This window comes from Frankliniella occidentalis, unplaced genomic scaffold (assembly GCF_000697945.3).
Source record: "Frankliniella occidentalis isolate FOCC.00 unplaced genomic scaffold, Focc_3.1 Scaffold116, whole genome shotgun sequence".
Classification (NCBI taxonomy): Eukaryota; Metazoa; Arthropoda; class Insecta; order Thysanoptera; family Thripidae; genus Frankliniella; species Frankliniella occidentalis.
Window position 1 is genome coordinate 483,243 of NW_026267244.1, and position 18,685 is coordinate 501,927.

The 18,685-nt window shown below is 37.9% G+C and overlaps 5 protein-coding genes across 5 annotated transcripts; 3 read left to right on the top strand and 2 right to left on the bottom strand.

The window, feature by feature from the left end:
• Window positions 1–875: 875 nt before the first annotated feature.
• On the bottom strand, window positions 876–7,898 carry LOC113210530 (mediator of RNA polymerase II transcription subunit 1). The gene is made up of 10 exons (XM_026428577.2): window positions 7,658–7,898; window positions 7,057–7,184; window positions 6,846–6,979; window positions 6,623–6,761; window positions 6,305–6,542; window positions 6,019–6,220; window positions 5,677–5,908; window positions 5,407–5,593; window positions 5,123–5,324; window positions 876–5,048 (listed from the first exon to the last, which is right to left on the bottom strand). The coding sequence occupies exons 1-10, from the start codon at window positions 7,716–7,718 to the stop codon at window positions 1,094–1,096; spliced, it is 5,478 nt and encodes a 1,825-aa protein (XP_026284362.1). The 5' UTR covers window positions 7,719–7,898; the 3' UTR covers window positions 876–1,093.
• Window positions 7,899–8,227: 329 nt separating this feature from the next.
• On the top strand, window positions 8,228–13,234 carry LOC113210525 (coiled-coil domain-containing protein 40). Its single transcript, XM_026428572.2, has 13 exons — window positions 8,228–8,818; window positions 8,895–9,114; window positions 9,222–9,379; window positions 9,462–9,706; window positions 9,782–10,025; window positions 10,235–10,417; window positions 10,496–10,741; window positions 10,816–10,990; window positions 11,080–11,288; window positions 11,380–11,595; window positions 11,710–11,910; window positions 11,997–12,158; window positions 12,241–13,234. Exons 1-13 carry the CDS (start codon window positions 8,339–8,341, stop codon window positions 12,475–12,477), a joined length of 2,976 nt encoding a protein of 991 aa, XP_026284357.1. The 5' UTR covers window positions 8,228–8,338; the 3' UTR covers window positions 12,478–13,234.
• LOC113210519 (tyrosine--tRNA ligase, mitochondrial) lies at window positions 12,577–15,093 on the bottom strand. The gene is made up of 9 exons (XM_026428564.2): window positions 14,648–15,093; window positions 14,399–14,546; window positions 14,111–14,283; window positions 13,814–14,030; window positions 13,664–13,742; window positions 13,295–13,570; window positions 13,011–13,199; window positions 12,783–12,905; window positions 12,577–12,695 (listed from the first exon to the last, which is right to left on the bottom strand). Exons 1-9 carry the CDS (start codon window positions 14,779–14,781, stop codon window positions 12,661–12,663), a joined length of 1,374 nt encoding a protein of 457 aa, XP_026284349.1. The 5' UTR covers window positions 14,782–15,093; the 3' UTR covers window positions 12,577–12,660.
• Window positions 15,094–15,213: 120 nt separating this feature from the next.
• On the top strand, window positions 15,214–16,730 carry LOC113210523 (histone-arginine methyltransferase METTL23). Its single transcript, XM_026428569.2, has 3 exons — window positions 15,214–15,423; window positions 15,793–16,038; window positions 16,123–16,730. The coding sequence occupies exons 1-3, from the start codon at window positions 15,319–15,321 to the stop codon at window positions 16,462–16,464; spliced, it is 693 nt and encodes a 230-aa protein (XP_026284354.1). The 5' UTR covers window positions 15,214–15,318; the 3' UTR covers window positions 16,465–16,730.
• A 64-nt stretch (window positions 16,731–16,794) lies between these two features.
• On the top strand, window positions 16,795–17,723 carry LOC113210522 (acyl-CoA-binding domain-containing protein 6). The gene has a single exon (XM_026428568.2). It carries the CDS (start codon window positions 16,804–16,806, stop codon window positions 17,551–17,553), a length of 750 nt encoding a protein of 249 aa, XP_026284353.1. The 5' UTR covers window positions 16,795–16,803; the 3' UTR covers window positions 17,554–17,723.
• The last annotated feature ends 962 nt before the right edge of the window (window positions 17,724–18,685 follow it).

The window sequence follows — 18,685 nt, forward strand, 5'->3', positions numbered from 1 at the left end:
ATGTACAAATTATATTTATATATATCGTCCAATGCAGAGAGGCAGCCTTGGTGGCCCTCACAACTGCGAATGTGTGACATTTTCTTATATACAGTACTAAAAAATTGTAAGACTGATAACACAAGAACCAACAAACTCTATATGTACATAATGTCCATTACAATTACAGCTAAGCTCAAAATTTTTAACCATTCACATAGCTAGTAACAATGTGAAACAAGACCTTGGCTCTTTCCCAACCCACATTAAGTATTAACAAGGTGCAATGATTAAATTTTGACAGTGAGAAAAACTTTAGATTATTGAGCCAATGCACTATGGAGATGTCAATTACACTGCAATTTACATAATGGGTATGAACATAGCTCCCCCCCCCCTTTTCCTCCCAAAAAAGACCCATTAGTTTTGAACAGACTTCACTTTCACTGGGAACTGAATAGCTTTAACAGAGAGCACAGAATAAAATTAAAACAAAGCTATTAAGCTAAGAAAGTGCCAAACTTTGAAAAGGACCAGTTAATGTAAGGAGAAAATGTCTAACTATATTGTCAAGCAAAATAGCCATCAAAAAAACAAAATCAGTCATATTTAAAATAAAACCTTGAAATTTTGGTGCAGAAAATTGATGACAAAAATCACAGAATTCATAGATAGGAAAAACACTAACAAAAATTTACTTTTTCTTTTTCGTACATAGTTTAAGAGATGATCACAAACCTTCAGCAACAATAATCAAGGAAGACTGTGCTGATACGGTATAAATGGAACCACACACAAAATTTCTGCTTGGTGAGATAGCATGGAATAAAAATAAATTAAGAAGGGGGATGAACAGGGTTGATTTTGAAGAATTGAAAAAGAAAAAAAAAATACAATTAACAATTAACATACAGTATAGTGGAAAGCAGTAACAGCGAGATCAGGTGAAACACTTGTCTCTTCATTCAATAAACACACACTTAACAAAAGAAGTATACTAGAGTTTGTTATAGAGATCCAGTTTCTCTCAATTTACAAAATTAACAAAACATCAGGTTTAGAAAAAATATTTATATAATATATATATCCAGTTTACAGTCCATAATATGGGTCTTTACTTCCCCATGCCTACCAATGCTTCATCCATTAGATCATCATCTGTTATACAAGGAGAACCTGACTGGGGTGAAGGGCCCATCAATGATGAAGGGGATTTCACAATATGCATTGTAAGGGATGGAGAGGCTGGAAACATAGGGGGTGGAGGAGTGGTGTTCCTTCTTGAAGGCAAAGCTGCCATTACACGCTCAGTGACTGTCATCTTTCTGACAGAGGGCTCTGGTGGTGGTACTTTTGCACCAGAAAAGTCCAACAAAACATCTGTAGGGTCTTGTGACGCCCCAGTTGGTGGTGTTGAGCGAGACTCTTCCATTCTTGCTAGGGCAGTTTCCAGAACAAGTTTTTTGGCATCATCTACCACCATGGAAAAATCTCTTGGCTTATCAGATTTCAAAATACTGTCACAAGGACTGCCCGATCTAATTCCCAAATCATCCTTGGATGATGAAGGAACAATGGACACAGAACCACGCTGAATATCATTTTTATTACTTTTAGTTTCCAAAGGGGTGCGACTCAAATCAATTGAGAGGTCCATTGAGTCATTACTGGAGCTACCTCCTGCACCAATACTTGCAATGCTTCCAATAGGAGTTATGGTGAGACCAGGTATAGGTGAACCATCAGTGGGAGTTTTACTATCCAGTTTTGGGAGGGGGGAAGGAGTCAAGCGTGGGCTTGGGGATGATGAGTGACTTGAAGAAATGGTAGAAGGCACTTTGGAAGCTTTGGGTTCTGTCAGACTACTGCTTGGCTTCTCATCTGTTTTGGAAGAGGGAACAACAGTAATTCCAGTAGACAAACTAGATGATGGTAACGAGGGCGATGTAGATGGAATGGGTGAGCTTGTACTATATTTAGCTTCTGGTTTAACTAGATCCAAAGCTTTGTTTGATTCAATATTCCTGTTGCCTGAAAGTATTTCAGATTTCTCAGGAGTCGTCTTTTTGCTCTGATCCAAATCTGGGTTAGTAGACCGATGAGATAATTTGGGAATTTGGAACTTAGTATCAAGTTGTTTACCGAAACTTTCCAGACCTGTGATAGCCTTAAATGTTCGCTCACTGTCCTCATCCCGTGGTGGAGCAGGACTAGATTTCCTTGATTCCTTGCTACTACTAAATATGGATTTGTCACTACTACTACTGCTGGTACTGCCGCTGTTGCTGCCGCCGCCACCGCCACCGCCGCCGCCGCCACCACCACTACTACTAGTACTGCTGCTGCTGCTCTTGGGAGGACGTGGTTTACTACTATCTCTTATACGATTTGAATCAGAGCTTGAGCTTGAAGATCCCAATTTTGGAGAGCTTGATTTAGAGATAGATTTTGATGTGCTACTTGAACTACTCTTAGAAAGAGACGAAGATGACGATGAGCTGACAGATGAGGAAGGTACCTTTGATGAAGGAGTGGATGATGTTTTAAGGCCAGAGTTTGAGGATGAATTTCCACTATTACTACTGCTACTGCTGCTCCCACCACTACTACCACCACCACCACCACTACTACTTGATTGCAGTTTTGGAAGGCCAGGTGATGAGGAAGACGAGGATGAAGAACTTTGAGGTTTTTTAGAGGCTGGACCACTGTTAACTCCTGGTTTAAGACCAGTGTGACCAGTATGAAGTTTTGGAGAGCCTGAACCGCACTGGGATGACGACTTAACTACCCCTGATGATGATGGGATGCCTGAAGACGAGGATGAAGATGATGACGATTTGGAAGAAGGCTCTTTCGCTCTAGTTTTGTTGATGGTAAGCTTAATTCCTTCAGATCCTGGTTTTACCATGTATTCGCCAGGGTTTTTTCCAGGATCTCCAGGTTTACCAGTACTGCTAGCACTTTTCATTTCTGTTCCTTTAGTTGGAGTCGGAATGCGATCGCGGCTGCCATTACCAGCACTACTAATAGTGTCACAGCTCACTAATCCTGCTGAGCTTGCACTACTAATACTGGTACTTATACCACCACTTGTCACTGTCACAGCTATATCATCACACGTTGTATGCTGTGATTTCGATGTGTGGAGTTTATCCACTATAGCAGAAAGAGAGTTCTTCCTGTTCCGAATTTGGGGCAAGGCAGATGATGTAGACTGCTTACAGTCTTGTGATGATGATGGTGAAGTAGATGGACCACTAATAGCTTGGGGTGGGGGTGGAGGAATTGGTGTAACTGTAGTGTCGCTACCAATAGAAAAGTCAGGTTGTTTCTTGATACTTGATGACTTTAACTTTGGACTTTGATGTCCTGAACTGGAGACACTAGAGCTACTACCACTTCCCCCACCCCCACCACTGCTGCTGTTTACACCACCTGATCCCCCACTACTACTACTACCACTACTGACCGAAGATGACATTGATGAAGACATCCTACTCCGATCTTTGTCCCTATTGCTGCTGCTGTCCTTGCTTGAAGATGGTGGTTTCACTTTCATTGGGTCTGAAGTGCTTGTTTTACCAGATGAGGGAGAGCTTGCTGCTGACTTCAAAGTTGACATGCTTGGCTTTCCTGAGCTTCCAGTCGTATGCTTGGGAGATGAGGTGCCATGATGTTTAGGGCTTACACTGGAGGGGATGGGGTTGTGTTTGGGAGAATTTGTAGAATAAGCAGGCGAATGTTTGGGGCTCTGTTGCGGAGAAGGCTTAGAAGATTTGCTCATTCCTCCAGGACTTGAAGCAGATTTGCTCATTAGAACAAGAGGGCTGGTATGTGTAGGAGATGTGCTAAACTTTCGTAAAGTTCCTGCTGGAGAGGAGGGTCTTGACATGGACATAGGAGGACTGTCTGTCGGCTTTATGCTCACAGAAACTGGCTTAGAGAGAGGATCCTGCTTGGGAGGAAGTTTATCCGGAGGACCCATAGGGCTGTCCTCTCTTTTCCGCTTCCTTTTCTTTTCTAGTCGTTTCTCTTCTTCTTCAGACCTTGCTTTGTCTCTACTTTTCCTGTCCCGAGATCTATCATCCATCAAGTTTTTTGATGGTGGAATTGGGGTGATAGTAATTGTACTGGGAAGAGATGCTGGAGGTGTTGAGCCAATAGGAATAATCTCTATTCCAGGTCTGCGTTCAAGCCCCATACCAGACAAAACAGAGTTTAAACTTGAAGATAAGCTGGAAGAAGAATTGATGGGTGTTATGCTTACAGATGGTGGTACCATACTCTTGCCATCAATATCAAGCATTATTCCTGAAGGGGATTTCCTTTCCTCTCTTGGTTTTTTGATTTTACGAGCATTTACTGCCTTTAACATTTCTTCCACACTGTCCATTTCTTGAATTTCCATCACATCATCAGATATACCCTCTAGATCTGAATGTCCTTTATCGGCTGAAGTCGGATCAGGCTTCCCTTCCTCCATTAAGTGAGGGTAATCAATAGAGGTAGGGGTCGGAATCCGAAAATCCGCTGGTGCATCTCTGGAGGTGGGAGTTCCGTGTGGCGTTGATTCATTACTTGAGCTTTCTACAATTATTTCACACTCATCACCCTTATGTTTGGGACTACGCCAAAGACTTTCCATTACTTTGCGCTTTCGATTTTTTTTCTTTGGCACAGCTTCGCTCATTAAATTGATCACAACTGGTTCCTTGGACTGATTTATCATTGATGAACTACCAGGAAAAGAGTTCATTGAAGATGCATTTGTCAAGTCCCCCAATAATGGGCTATGAAAAGAAGGGAAACCACTTGCTGAGTCACCCATGTCATTTGAGCTGCTATCATGAGGTTCCATTTTGATGTGTGGATCCCTCATGTTACTAAATTCAGACATTCCATGTCTGCTTGAGTCATCATGGTGGCCTCCTCCCCCATTACCCCCACCACCACTACCTAGTGGTAAATTAAAATTTCCATTTCCATTAGAAATTCCGTTTTTTGACGAGCTCTGACTTTGCCAACGTTTCATGAGACTTCTCATTGTGACAGGAATTGACATACACCTACACAGAACGAAGTAAAGGGTTACAAAACATCAACAATGAGAATACACAGAAATTTGAGATCTGTTAAATACCTTTGAACAACTTTGGCAGCAAACTCAGCAGTTACAATCTGACCTGGTGATGATCCCGCACCAAACAAATTACATTTAACACTGGTAGGATCTGATAGATCAAACTCTACAGTTGTCATGCTTTCCTCTTGGGGATGTTCAAGAGAAACTGAAAGGTGTTGCCAAGATAGAGCCGTCACTTCCAGCAAAGTAACATCATAATCTGAAAAAAGCAATTAAATAACAAAAAGAATCGTTAAATCACAGTCTAATTAACAAAGAACAACAAAATACAGGAAACCCACCATGTCGACTGCTGACAGTATTACGAATGCAACTTGATATGAGAGAATTAAAGACAGCCTGTTGACGTAGCAATCCTAATATATGGGGAACTTGTTTGGGATGTGTGAAAGGTATACTTGTGATCATCACTGCCTCAAGCCCCTTTGTTTCAGTCATTCGATAACAGTGCGTCTGATCTGGCAAATTCTAGAACAGAGAGAGAATTTAAATAAAATGAAACAATGTAAAACCCACCAAAACTTTAAAAATTTGTATATTTTAGCATTTACCACATAGAGTCCATTGTTGTTGGCACAATCTAACTGTCCCCGAGAAGCATGCTGCGTAATAAGTGACAAAAGAGGATGGGGGGTAGACAAATCCCCACATTCCATATCAGTTACATGTTGAATTCGTCGAGCAAGGGCGACACACAATGGTAAGGGTTCATGAAGCCGCAGTGCATAACATGCTGGTAGAGTAGCACTGTTTTGTGCCTGGAGAGAACTATACACTGGAATGCTAGAAAAAAAAGTATAAATGGGTAAATAAAAATACAGCAGCAGGCAAAGTATTCTGATACATATTAACAAGAAACTAGATAAGTTATTAGGAACAAATGTCAAACATACATTGTGCCATTTGCCCCTCTTTGAGTTGTGATCAAGGGTGCAATCTGTAACTTATGAGCAGTTGATGCCTCCATGCAAACTGTTACACTGTAGCCTAAGTTTCGTTTGTTTACTTGCTCGACTGTCATATCAACCTCAGACATTGTTTTCTGGTCTAATAAATCATATGGGGACACCCAATATGTCAGTCTCATTGCATGTCCTAAAAAAAACAACAAATTTGTCAACACTCCTCTCCCCTCTCATAAAAAACAACTCAGCTTTCAGCAAAAAGAATATTACTTACCACCACGTCTCTTGAGAAGAATGCCAACGGGAGATTTACACAACATAGCTTGAGCATCGAAAGATTGGAGTGAGGACAGTGTTGTGAGGTCGGCCTCCAAAGATTGTAATGCACTGAGGGCATTACATTTCACAGCCTTTTCAGCATTTAACTGGTAAATACTTGCTAGACCTTCTAGTTGAGTGACAAAGTCAGTGAAATCTTGTTGCTGAAGGCAATTTACTAACTCTTCACAGCTCTAGAATACAGAAGCCATAATACAATAAGCATTAAGAATGCATCAACAGTATTTTGATTAGGCTATAATATGAAGTGTACCTGTTCCTTATCCTTTCCTTCATGATGAATTGAAACATCCTTCACACCCCCTGAAGGTTCTAAAACAACTTCAACATAAAACATGTCTGAAGATATAAATGCTTCTAATCCAATTCCACCACTTGTAGTAAACTTAAGACTGGAACAAAGAAATTATGTTTTTAGAAAATAGATTTATTTGTTCTGATTTAGTTGACATGCAAAATATTCTAAAAACAATTACCCTAGTTGCCTTGAAACACTTTCCAAACGCTCTACCATACCACTTAAGGTAGTGACCCGGATGGAACTTTGTAAAGTATCTAAACATTTTTGCAGTTGAACTTTTTCAACACCATCAACAGGGTACCTCTTTTCCTGCAATGCACAAACAAGTTAAATGGTCTTTATTTCTGGTATCATAAGTCAAAGGAATCAAAAGTCAGGAAACATACCAATACTGCCATCCGTAACATTTTAGCACTTTCTCCAAAAGTTTTGTACTGTCCAGCTTTAGAACGGAGCTTCTCCATAAGGAGTTCCATTTGCCATTCCTTGGCCTTGTCCATGACAGGTTGAGTATCTAAATACAAAAAATATGAAAATTATAAGTGAAGTAACAAAATTTAGATTAGGTAGGTACCTAAAAGGAGGAAAAAAACCCCTCAAAAACAGTCACAGATTGTAAGTTGAAGTAGTGAATGGAATATAACACATAAATTGATGGTGTCGTAGTCCATGCAAAAAAGATACTGTTGATGCATAAAAAAAGAGTAAACAAATAATCAGGTACCAATGGGGACGGGTTAGCTCTTGAAAAATTTTAAGGTTAAAGCAACTATGCTCCATAAACTTTTTATGATGCTAATGATTCCGAAAAAGTACATGCAAAATATAGAAAAGAATTTCAAAGAAGGGTATTTAATGTGAAGACACCAACAAAATAAAGAACATGACTGAAAACATAGAAAGACTAAAAAATAATGGTGGAAATCAAAACTGGCGTCAGCCACTCGTCGGAATAAAATTATACATGGAAAGGAGATAGATACTAACTGTTTGATTTCATACTGGTCGACCCGTCTAAACCATTTCTACACACGTAAAGTGATGACATCTTGGAAAGTTCAATAATTAATTTATTAGAACAATTTCCAGTAAACAGAACGAACGCTGCTTCGCCGTGCCATGACAGCTACTCGCTTCGATATCTTTTAGGTTAGAGTACTCGCTCCTCCACCCCCTTTGTTATCGATTTATTTATATTGCCAACATTTGAGTTTATGAAAACGCACAAAACATTAAAAAAACGTTAGGTAACTGAGTTTTTTCATTCTACCGCAATTGATTTTTACTCAAATACACATTCCTGATCATACTTTCACGTTTAACTAGATTTATTTAGGTGGTTTAGATGAAACGTATGGTACGTATGGTCTGATAAGACTGGTATCGTCTAGTACCAACACCCTGGCGGTACCTACAAAAGTGAAATAAAATCATGATTTAAAAAAAAATGTTTTGGTTCGAGAACTATTTTGTGGTATCATTTTATTTATCCTTGTAAAATTAGCATTTTTTGAAAAAATTGCCTATGCTTTGAAATCATTTTGATGTCTTGTTTTATACATAGGTGGTTGTCATGGTGACTTAATTTGACACTTCCACTTCTGAACATTTTGTGGAAAACTAGGTGCTTGCATGGCCAGAGTAGAAGGGCACGAAGATTTTTAAGTGATGGAGGAAAAGAGGGACTTCAAAAGTGAATGTCTTCCTTCACGCCAGGCTGACGATTCAGAGCTGCAAAACTCCTCTGATCACGATGAAATACAGCCCGAAAACTTTGTACAGCAAAAGTTGGAGGATTCTGAAGAGAGGGAAAGCCCCAGACAATCATTAGGCTTGGCAGAAGAGAATAATATTGTAAATGATGAAGGGTCTGGTAAACCAGAATATCCTATAGGTGCTGGCTTACCTACCTCAACCACAGAAAAAGAAAATTTGGTGGAGAGTAATCCTGAATATTTAGTTGACGATAATATGCAAAAGAGAGACAATCCAGAGAGTATGAAAAGCCAAAGTCATGGCACAGGGGATATTGGAGACAACCCTCATGTTCTAGACCCTGAAAATCCACTTATGATCAAATTCCAACAAGCTTTAACTGATCTCTTGAAAAAGCAACTTAATAAGCTCAGTCAAGAAGTGGCCGAGTTGGTAATAACATTTCATCTCAATTTACGTACAATCTAAAGAGCTTACCAAATAGATAACTTTCTATTTTAAATTTCAGAAAAGTAATTTAAAGATGAAGGCAAAAGAAAGAGAGGACCTTGGTGTGAATCTCTTTAATATTCAAGAAGAAGTCTCTCAAAGCCAGAAACAGATATCATCGTGTAAAATGTCATTGACTGAGCTAGAAGAAAAAAGAGCAAGCATAGAGGAGGACTTGAAAAAAAATAGAAATCTGCATAAACAGGAAGTGGAAAAGATTTCTCATGCACATGCCCAGGGTAAGAATTTTTTTCTTCTCTGGTCACAAAAGTAAATTTTAAAAAAAAAATGAGTTTGTTCACTCACTTTGTTATTTATTTTTATTATCATTTTTTATTTTTTTTAGAGGAAAACATGCGACTAGAGATAGAAATACTTAAGAGTGTGGAATGGCAGTTAAAACAGTGGGAATCAGATTACAATTCTGAGCTTGCAATATCTCAAAGAATAGCAGACAAGAGTGAAAAGCAGAAAGAAGAAATGGCAAGAGAAAAGCAGAAGCAGGTTAAAACAAAGCATCTCAAGAAAGGACAAACTAGGTAATGGAAAATGCCATCCTTGTACTAAAACAAGTGCTTAATTTCAGGACATTCTTCTATTAAAATTGCGGCAAGCTGTTCTGGGCTTAGAGAGTAAGAGAGAGCAATTGAAAGCTCAGAGAGAAGTAAAAATACAACAGCAAGAGAGCCTTCGACGAACTATTGCAGAAGGAACGGCAGATTTGGAAGCACTACAAACTGAGCAAATTCGATTAACACGAATTTGGAATGGAGTTGTAATCAACTTACAACAAAGGGATAAAGTTTACAACAATGTCCAGAAAGAGTTAGAGTAAGTTCACTTGTCTTTCAGTTATGATTTGCTGTGAGGGCCATGATTTGTATATATTTTATACTTTTCTTACAGAAAAGCTAAGGAGGCGTTTCAATTGATGATCTCAGAAATAGAAGGCTATAAACGATTAGCAAGACATGAGATGGTGCAAAATGAGAAAACTATGAGTATTCTTGACCATTTGGAAGCTGAATATAATGACTTGATGAAAACTCACTGCAAAAATAAAGAGTTGATTACAGAGCTAGAAGCTGATTATAGCTACATTTCCGGCATACTTAAGAGTAGAGAAGAAAATTTACAATCAGTTCTAGTGGTAAGGAACAAGGTTCCTGCTGGACCTCTAAAGTACTTATTTTATCTTTATCTACTGAAAATAAGATAGACAAATTACAATGATACTTAATTAGAATCAATCCTATCTTAACACGTTGAGTGCGGCGGGGGTAGGCAATCCCATGTTATTGGGACCCATAGTGTGGGTCACGTCGCACTGAATGTGTTAAAACATTGTGACTGTTACAGGATGGCAAAATACTGACACAGCAGAGCCTATATAAACAAAAAGAAGTGGAACATCTCACTCAGAAAAAAATCATGTTAGAAACACAAATTCTTGAGAAGCTTCAAGATCAAAGTAAACATGACAAAGCATTCCAGCACCTTGCAAAGACCATAAAAAACCTGAAGGACAGCAACAAAAACCAGGTTAAACTTATCATAACACTACACAATTTCATTTATGAAGTTGGTGGAACAAAGGTCATAAAAATGTAATATTGACAGGAATTGACATTTATAATGATGGAGAACCAAATATCAAAAACAATGGTGGAAGTTGAGAAAATACGAGGTGCAACTGTCTACAATGAAAGTCTAATAATAGAAGCCAACAACGAATTAGGAAAATATGGCAATGATTTGTCACAACTCGAAGCTGGTGTAAAACGAAGTTTAAGTGTCATGGAAAATAAAATGCAATTAATAGACCAACTCTCCAAAAAACTGAATTCTATTCTTGCACGTTCCGGAGTATGTATTATCTACACTGGCTTGAAATTGCATTTTGGGTATCTTTATAATTGTTTAAATTTCAATCCCTGCAGATGACAGAAGAAAGTCCTCAAGAAGTTCGAATAAAAGCCATTGAATTAGAAATAGAAGAAACAGCAGTGGAAGCAGAAAAAAAACAAGCATTCTGGCTCCGACTTCAATCACACATTGTAAGACTTACAGAGGAAAGACAAAAACAGCTACAGCAACTAAATTTGTTATACAAACGTTAGTAAAATCTAACCAGATTTGAAAGAATCTTGAAAGAATACTCTTCAGCACTTGCATTACAATGATACATAATTGATGCTTTACAGAGGTACACATATTAACACAAAGATCCCTGAAAATTGAACACGAGATGGAAAAGCACAACAGAGGCAAAAAAGATATTGAACATCAAATACATGAACTAGACGTGTCTCTAAATAAAATGACTGTGGGTCTTCATAACAGGCGAGGATATAAAGAAATTTTAGACAAAGAAAACTTGATCATTCAAACAGAAGCTTTGGGTCTTCTTAAGGTAAGTTATGAGACAGGAGATGAAAATTAAGTTGCTGTAAAACAATGCCAAACACCACTCTCATGAATGCTGTGCATAACATTGTTTTAAGGATTTAGAGAGAGAAAATGTTGAACAAGAGGAGGAATTGACAAATTTAGAAGAAATTAACTTGATGCTTAACCAAGACATCCTGGATATGAAGCGGGATTGTTTGGCTTGGGAGAAGAAAATACTTCTCGCGACAGAAACAAAGCAAATGAATGAGGAAGACAACAAAGCAAACGGTGAATTAGGTCAGATGAAAGTTGAAATACATCGAATGGACGTAAGTAAAATATAAACAACTACACAAGCACTCATACACATAAAAAGTGGTTAACAATCCAGCAGCATAATAAATGGAACAATGCATCTCTTTTCTCTTCAACCTATACAACAGGTGAGATTTTCCCACTTGAGGAAGGTTCAAGAAACCCTCGTTAAAGATTTGGAACACTGTATAATGCGGAGAGAATCCCTCTTGAATGAGGCGGATGCTAGAGAGAAAAGGTCAACAGGTTGTTCAGGCTCAACAAGCAACAGAATAGTATTTGAACGTAAACTAGAAAATCTCTCCAGTAGAAAAAAGCAAGCAAACTTGGCAAGTATAAGGATTGTGAAATAAATCTATTGAAATGCAAAATTGTCTGATTGATAATATATTGACTAGAAAATTCATTTTAACAGGAGGCAAAAAATGTGGCAAGTCAGTTAGAAAAAGAACTACCACAGCAGCTCACAGAAATTAAAGAATCACTTGTGGAAGCAGAGAAAGGATTGCAGAGGGAGGAGCAAGCATTGCAAATGATTAAAAAACAGGTTGACGAAGCACATGCAATGAAGCAACAAGTAAGATTTTAGTTCAGATTTAAAAAGTCCATACCTTCTGTTTTATTTTGAGAGAAGATTAACTTGCTTCTTCTTTTTCCAGAAACTAGAGACGCTTGTCAGATTACAGAAAAAAGTTCGATTGTACAGTAAAGTAAAGGAGGGTAAACATAAACTACTGTATCGAACAGAATCTGGTTTGGATGCTGAGATTTGCAAGCAGCGTACAGTGACAAGTAACCTTCTTGACCTTAAAACAGTTTTACAACAGCATTTTCCATCACTTAACGCACAAGTTCTTCGTTTGGGCAATATTTTGCAGTCACCCAATACACAGTAAATTCAATCTAAAGGTGTGTAAAACTTAGAATACCACGTAAAAGTAATCTAGGGTAATGTTTTTGATTTCCCATATTAACTAAAGAAAGACATCAAACAATTCACTTTGAACAACCAATATTTATTTTACCATAGTGTCATTCCAGTACAGTAGAGGTGAGCTAATACACAGGCATGTTGGCTTTTAAATCCAGTGTACCAAAAAGAAATTTTTTTTACCTGAATAAAATTTAGAATTCTGCGTTAGGGATTTAAACAGAAGAACAGATAATCAAATCAATCGCTGGAATGAATTATATTCCTTACCAACACGAAGTACAGAATATTTGGAAGGCAAGATATGCCCAACAGAAAATATTTCATCAGGGTTACTAAGCTTCTGATAATTAACGGAAAATCCACCTGCAGATATTATTCTCCTTGCATCACCTAGGAAAAATAAAATTTATGTCCTTAAAATAAAACTATGACATTTGGAACGCAAATTCAGAAAAATGTTGCTATTGACGCTACATCCAAAGAACTCATACTTACTGTCTGATGGGAAACATCCAGCTTTACGGCTTACATCTAGAAAAGTCATTCCTTGTGTTAACATGAGTTCTTTGACTGGTGTGCCCATAAAAATTTGCCTGGTTTCATTGTCAGTTAAAGATGACAATGCTGCAATATCTGAGCCATGTAAAATAGTGGATGACAACTGTGCTATCCTTAGACCTTCCTCTAGAACAGATAAAAAAAAAAAAAATAATTTAAATTTATCTCTTTTTCCCTTTTATAAAAATAAACATTAAATATTGTATGTACACAAGTTGTACCTCCATGTACAAGAGTGGTGACATCCTGGGCCAAGACTTTTTGGGCTGTCCATTTGGATGGGTCATCCTTGTGCTTTTTCATTATATCTTTTATAAAGCCTAGATTATGAAAAGTGAAGAGCTTCAGAAGCTGTTCTACATCTGCATCTGGTGTGCGGACAAAGAACTGATACAAATCGTAAGAAGAAGTTTTTGATGCAGAGAGCCATATTGCATTCCCTGCTGACTTCCCAAATTTATCGCCTGATTCAGATTTGATTAATGGTAAGGTGATTCCTGAATTTTTCGGAACAAAATTATAAAGCTTTTCTACAATTTGTAGACCGTTAGGCAAACATTATAAAAACCAAATGTGATATTAAAACGCACCGTACACTGATTTGTCCTCTACCCTGCTGATTAAATCATGTCCTGAGACAATATTACCCATCTGATCGCTACCACCAATCTGAAAAGTGTTTACATTATTATTTTTTACTTTACATAGTGGAATTTTGGAAACTTAATTGTATTTAATACCTGAAATTTGCAATTGTTTGTCCGAAACAAATGTAACCAGTCATACGCTTGAAATATTTGGTAGGTGAACTCTGTAAAACTCATGCCACTCTCAGAAGATAATCTTTGAGACACGCTTTCTCTCCCAAGCATTGTACCCATTCGGAAGTGTCTTCCTACATAGCCAACAAATTCAACTGCATTCATTTGCTTGTACCAATCATAATTATTAACTATCCTATAATTAAAGAGGAAAATACATTTCAATTTTGAGATGGATAGCAACAAAAATGTATGCCTAGTAAACTGGTGACTTACTTAACAGGATGTAGTTCCGCACCATTAGAAAAATGTTTTCTATAGTTTTCAAAAACACACTCTATATTCTTCTTGATTCCATCAGCGTTCTTGAACACGTTTTGAGATGAAATCAAAGGCCGTTCTGTATTTCGTTCACTTGGGTCGCCTATGTGGCCTGTAGCTCCTCCAATCTAAGAAAGAACAGACAACTATAGAACATCATTTTAACACAGAGGAAGAACATGTAAGTGTACTAGAGTTTCATGAGTCTCATGACGTGACACTAATAGAGTAAGATATACTTGCCAATGCAATAACTTGGTGACCAGATGCTTGCCAATGAAGAAGGTTCACAAGGACAAGAAGATTACCGACGTGAAGGCTGTCAGCAGTTGGGTCGAAGCCAGCATATACACACTGACTTGAACTTTTTAAAAGATTGTCAATTTCCGTGCTAGAAATAATAAGAGTAGATTTAAATTTTAGGTTGGTTTCCCAACAGCACATGATTCATAGCATCATAATAAAGAAACAGATCAATTATACTACGCTTACGCTGCTTTTCCTGGGAAAATGTCTTTGTACATGCCTCTTTCATGGAGATTCAAGACACTTTTTGAACTAGAACTCTTCCATCGTCGACATACGAGCCTAGCTATTGGTCTCGATGATTCAAAAATACGTTTCATGATGGTTTTGATAACTTAAACAGCTATTCAATATAAAATCAGTGCATTCGCTGTACATACACATCTATTATCAGGGCAATTCACCGACAGAAGGCAATCCTGACAAAGGCAGCTAAGTACTCAATAGGCATCCCCAAGCTGATAACTAGCTACACTTGAAATTTGCCAGGCTCCTTTATCACACGAATATATTTTTCTATGTCGTTTACTGAAAAACTCATGCAATTCGATAGGTTATGTGGGTACAATAGGAGAGAGTAAACTTCAATGTTTAGGAGGAATTCTCATGGATGAGAACATTGGGTACACAACAGAATTCTTCATTCCAAAGATGAATAGTCTCATAGCATTGAGGCCGTAAATAACCAAATATGATGAATGTAAATCCGAATATGTTGTTCTGTCCCCCCCCCGCCCCCGCCTTCCCCTCTCCCCTCCCTTCCCTTGCATCCTCTCTCGTTTGCCGTTTTCTTGGTTTGAGGTTGGAGCACTCTGTCTGCTTCAGCTTCATTTGGATAATTTTCCTATGAATCCCAAATGTCCGATGTGGTTTCCGAGCAAGTGAAGAAGTTCATTTTTCAATCCAGTCCTTCGAAATCAGAAGAGGGAGAAGTAGAGACGTTGGAAATCTTGATTCCGGAGGTACCTTTCTCCAAATTCCTCTCAGTTTTTTTTTATTTATTTTCCTGCTTTAAACGTGAAAGATATTATCATACTATTCAATATAAATTTTAAAATTGCAAGATTTGTGTGGTAGAACCTAGGATTTTGCGCCGTCTTACCTCCGAATGATATCAAGACATTTGTATCTTTAACACATAACCTTGCTGTTGGATTCACAAGTGTCACTTATATATCCATCAATTGTGGCCAAGAAATTAGGAATAACAATGTGTAGACACTTCTCCTCATATTTTACCATCTTTAAGATCTATTTTACATAATAAAGATTCTACAGTTACTGTGCCACCAATCATTATCTTACAATGTGTCCTTCGTTTCTCGTTACAGCAACTGCAGGCCAGTTATAGCTTTTATACTTGGCCTTCTGCTCCAGTCCTTGCCTGGTTCTTATGGGAACGTCGGAAACAATTGCCAGGAAAACACGTAGTTGAACTTGGTGCTGGCACTGCACTACCTGGTATACTTGCTGCGAAATGTGGCGCTGCTGTAACATTAACTGAAAGCGCATGTTTACCAAAAAGCCTACAGCATGTTCGCCATTGTTGTGAAGTGAATGGTCTCCTACCCAATCAAGTAAGTCTTTTCATTATCTTCTTAACCAAAATTGTTGTATAATTATTAGGGTGTTTTGCTTATTAAATAAAACCATTGTTTCAGGTGCGTGTTCTTGGCATAACATGGGGTCTATTCCTGAGTAACATTTTTACACTGGGTCCAATTGACCTGATTCTTGGTTCAGACTGTTTCTATGAACCTTCAATATTTGAAGATATTATTGTGACTGTTGCTTTTTTACTGGAGAAGAATCCAGACGCCCGTTTTCTGTGTGTGTATCAAGAAAGAAGCTCAGATTGGTCCATCGAACACCATTTAAATAAATGGCAATTACGTTGCGAACAAATTCCAATTGACAATTTAGGTGCTGAGAGTGGTATTGATATTCATGAACTAATGCAGGATCATACCATTCATTTACTAGAGATAACTAGAGTGCAATAATGGATCAATTTCCATTGGCTTCTGATTATAGATTTTATGTTTATCATTCAGCAGACCAGTCATCAACCACCCCTTTTTCTTCTATGCTAAGTTACTATCATTTAGAGTTGAGAAAATGGATGAAAGTTAAAAAACATTTGCAGTTTCTACCTTGTATTAAAAGCTAACAGCTCGTCATTTAAGCAAAATTCTATTTTTTATACTTTAGGTTGTAGCTCTTGAACATACTTAAGTTTGTTTGTATAAAGAATTTATTTTCTTTCTGTTTTGTAGATTTGTTATCTGTTTACATTTTGGAATTCAGTCTAGTTATTGAGTATTATTATTATTAAGTTCAACATGGCTGAAGCATCTCTCTTACAATCGGAGCTTGCTGAGGAATTTCGGCTTGCTGCTGAGCATGTGAAAAATACACTGGTCAGTAGACTTGAACCCTCACAATTACTTGGATTGTATGCTTTATACAAGCAGGCAACACAGGGACGATGTCCATCTGAGAAGCCTCGCTGGTATCAGCTTCAGGAAAAGCAGAAATGGGAGGCATGGAGCAAGCTTGGTGACATGGAGCAAAGTGATGCCATGTCTGGTTATGTTCATATGGTTTCTGAACTTGATCCTGGTTGGACAGCTGAACCAACACAAGATCGCCCAAGCGAAGGGTGGGTAACTGTCAGCTGTTTGAGTAATACTGATGAATTTATCCACGATTCTGATAAGACTGTGTTTGACTGGGTGAAGGAGGGTGAAGTTCAGCGGGTTCGTAATGCTGTCCTGAAGGAAGGGGTAGATGTTAATGCTGTTGATGCAGAGGGAATGGGGCTCATACACTGGGCTGCTGACAGAGACAATGTGGATATGCTCAAAATGCTTGTTGCCGAATTAAAAGCTGATGTAAATTTGCAAGATCAGGAAGGTCAAACTGCCCTACATTATGCTGCCTCTTGTGGCCATGTATCTGTAATAAGGTTCTTGATTGAGCAAGGTGCTAATCAGACAATTGCAGATGTGTATGGTATGTTGCCTGCACATGTTGCTTCAGATGAGGAGATGTGCCATTTATTTAACCCAGTGAAATCTACTTGTCAATGATTACAAATCTTAACTGTTAATTCATTGCAGTCTCCTGTGGTGCTTTACAAAACATATTTTTTCTCCCTCTTAATTTTAAATCAACTGTTATGTACCATGGTTTGATTGTTTTGTGAAGGCTGTGTGTGAACACAAAATATATAATTTTTACTGAATTAATCAGCAACAAACTGACTACTTGTATGCAACAACCTTTCAAATCCATCAGTTTCTTTTAATTATCAAAAATTTGTTTGCCTCAGACACAAATAATGCACTTGTTTCATGTGATGTGTGTTCACAAAATGTAAATGGGAACTTGCATTATAAGGGCCCATTTACGATCGTTTTTCTTAGTTAATATGAAATTTCCGTAGCATTGGTTCTTATGGTAGCATTTACGATCAATCCTTGGCTTAAATAATTCTTAGTTAGTAATAACGGCCCGCTTAGTGAGAATCGTTTCCATCGGGATGGAAAATAAAATTTAAGCTAGCCTCTTGGTTAAAATAAACCCTTAAATTTTATCCGGCCGAGGGCGCGAAGTACGAACTAGCCAATGAGAATGGCGGAAATGCCAAACAAACATGGCGACGGCGCCAAGAATTCTACTTAACCTCGGAAACATGCGGAAACGATCGTAAATGCCTCTCCGCGAAAACCCCTTAAATTAATGACAAAACCGCCTTCGCATAAATAAAATCGAATTTATATTAACTAAGCCAAAACGATCGTAAATGGGCCCTTAATTTGTATTCCAAGAGAGTTACTTTCTCAGTTTCAAGTTTTAGCCAACAATAAAAAGTAATATTCAAGGTTAAATCTTTTCCATGTGAGGCTTTAGAAATGTTATTACTGAAAAATAGTGAAGCAAATAAAAATATAATTGAAATAGTGTAAAAAGAGTTCTTTGAACAATAAGTTAAAGAGAAAGTAATCAAAATATTATGAACTCTGAATAATGGAAAGTATTTAATTTAAATAAGTGCACAGCATCTCAATGCTTATGCTAAAAGGGGTTTCATTCCATTGGAGCTCATGTCCTTTCCCCGTTCACCTCCTCAGAAGGCCGGTTACAGTTCCAGAGATTTAAGCAAGCCTAATAGAAAGCCATTTACTTTCAAACTTTAGTCATGCACATCCAATAAAAGTG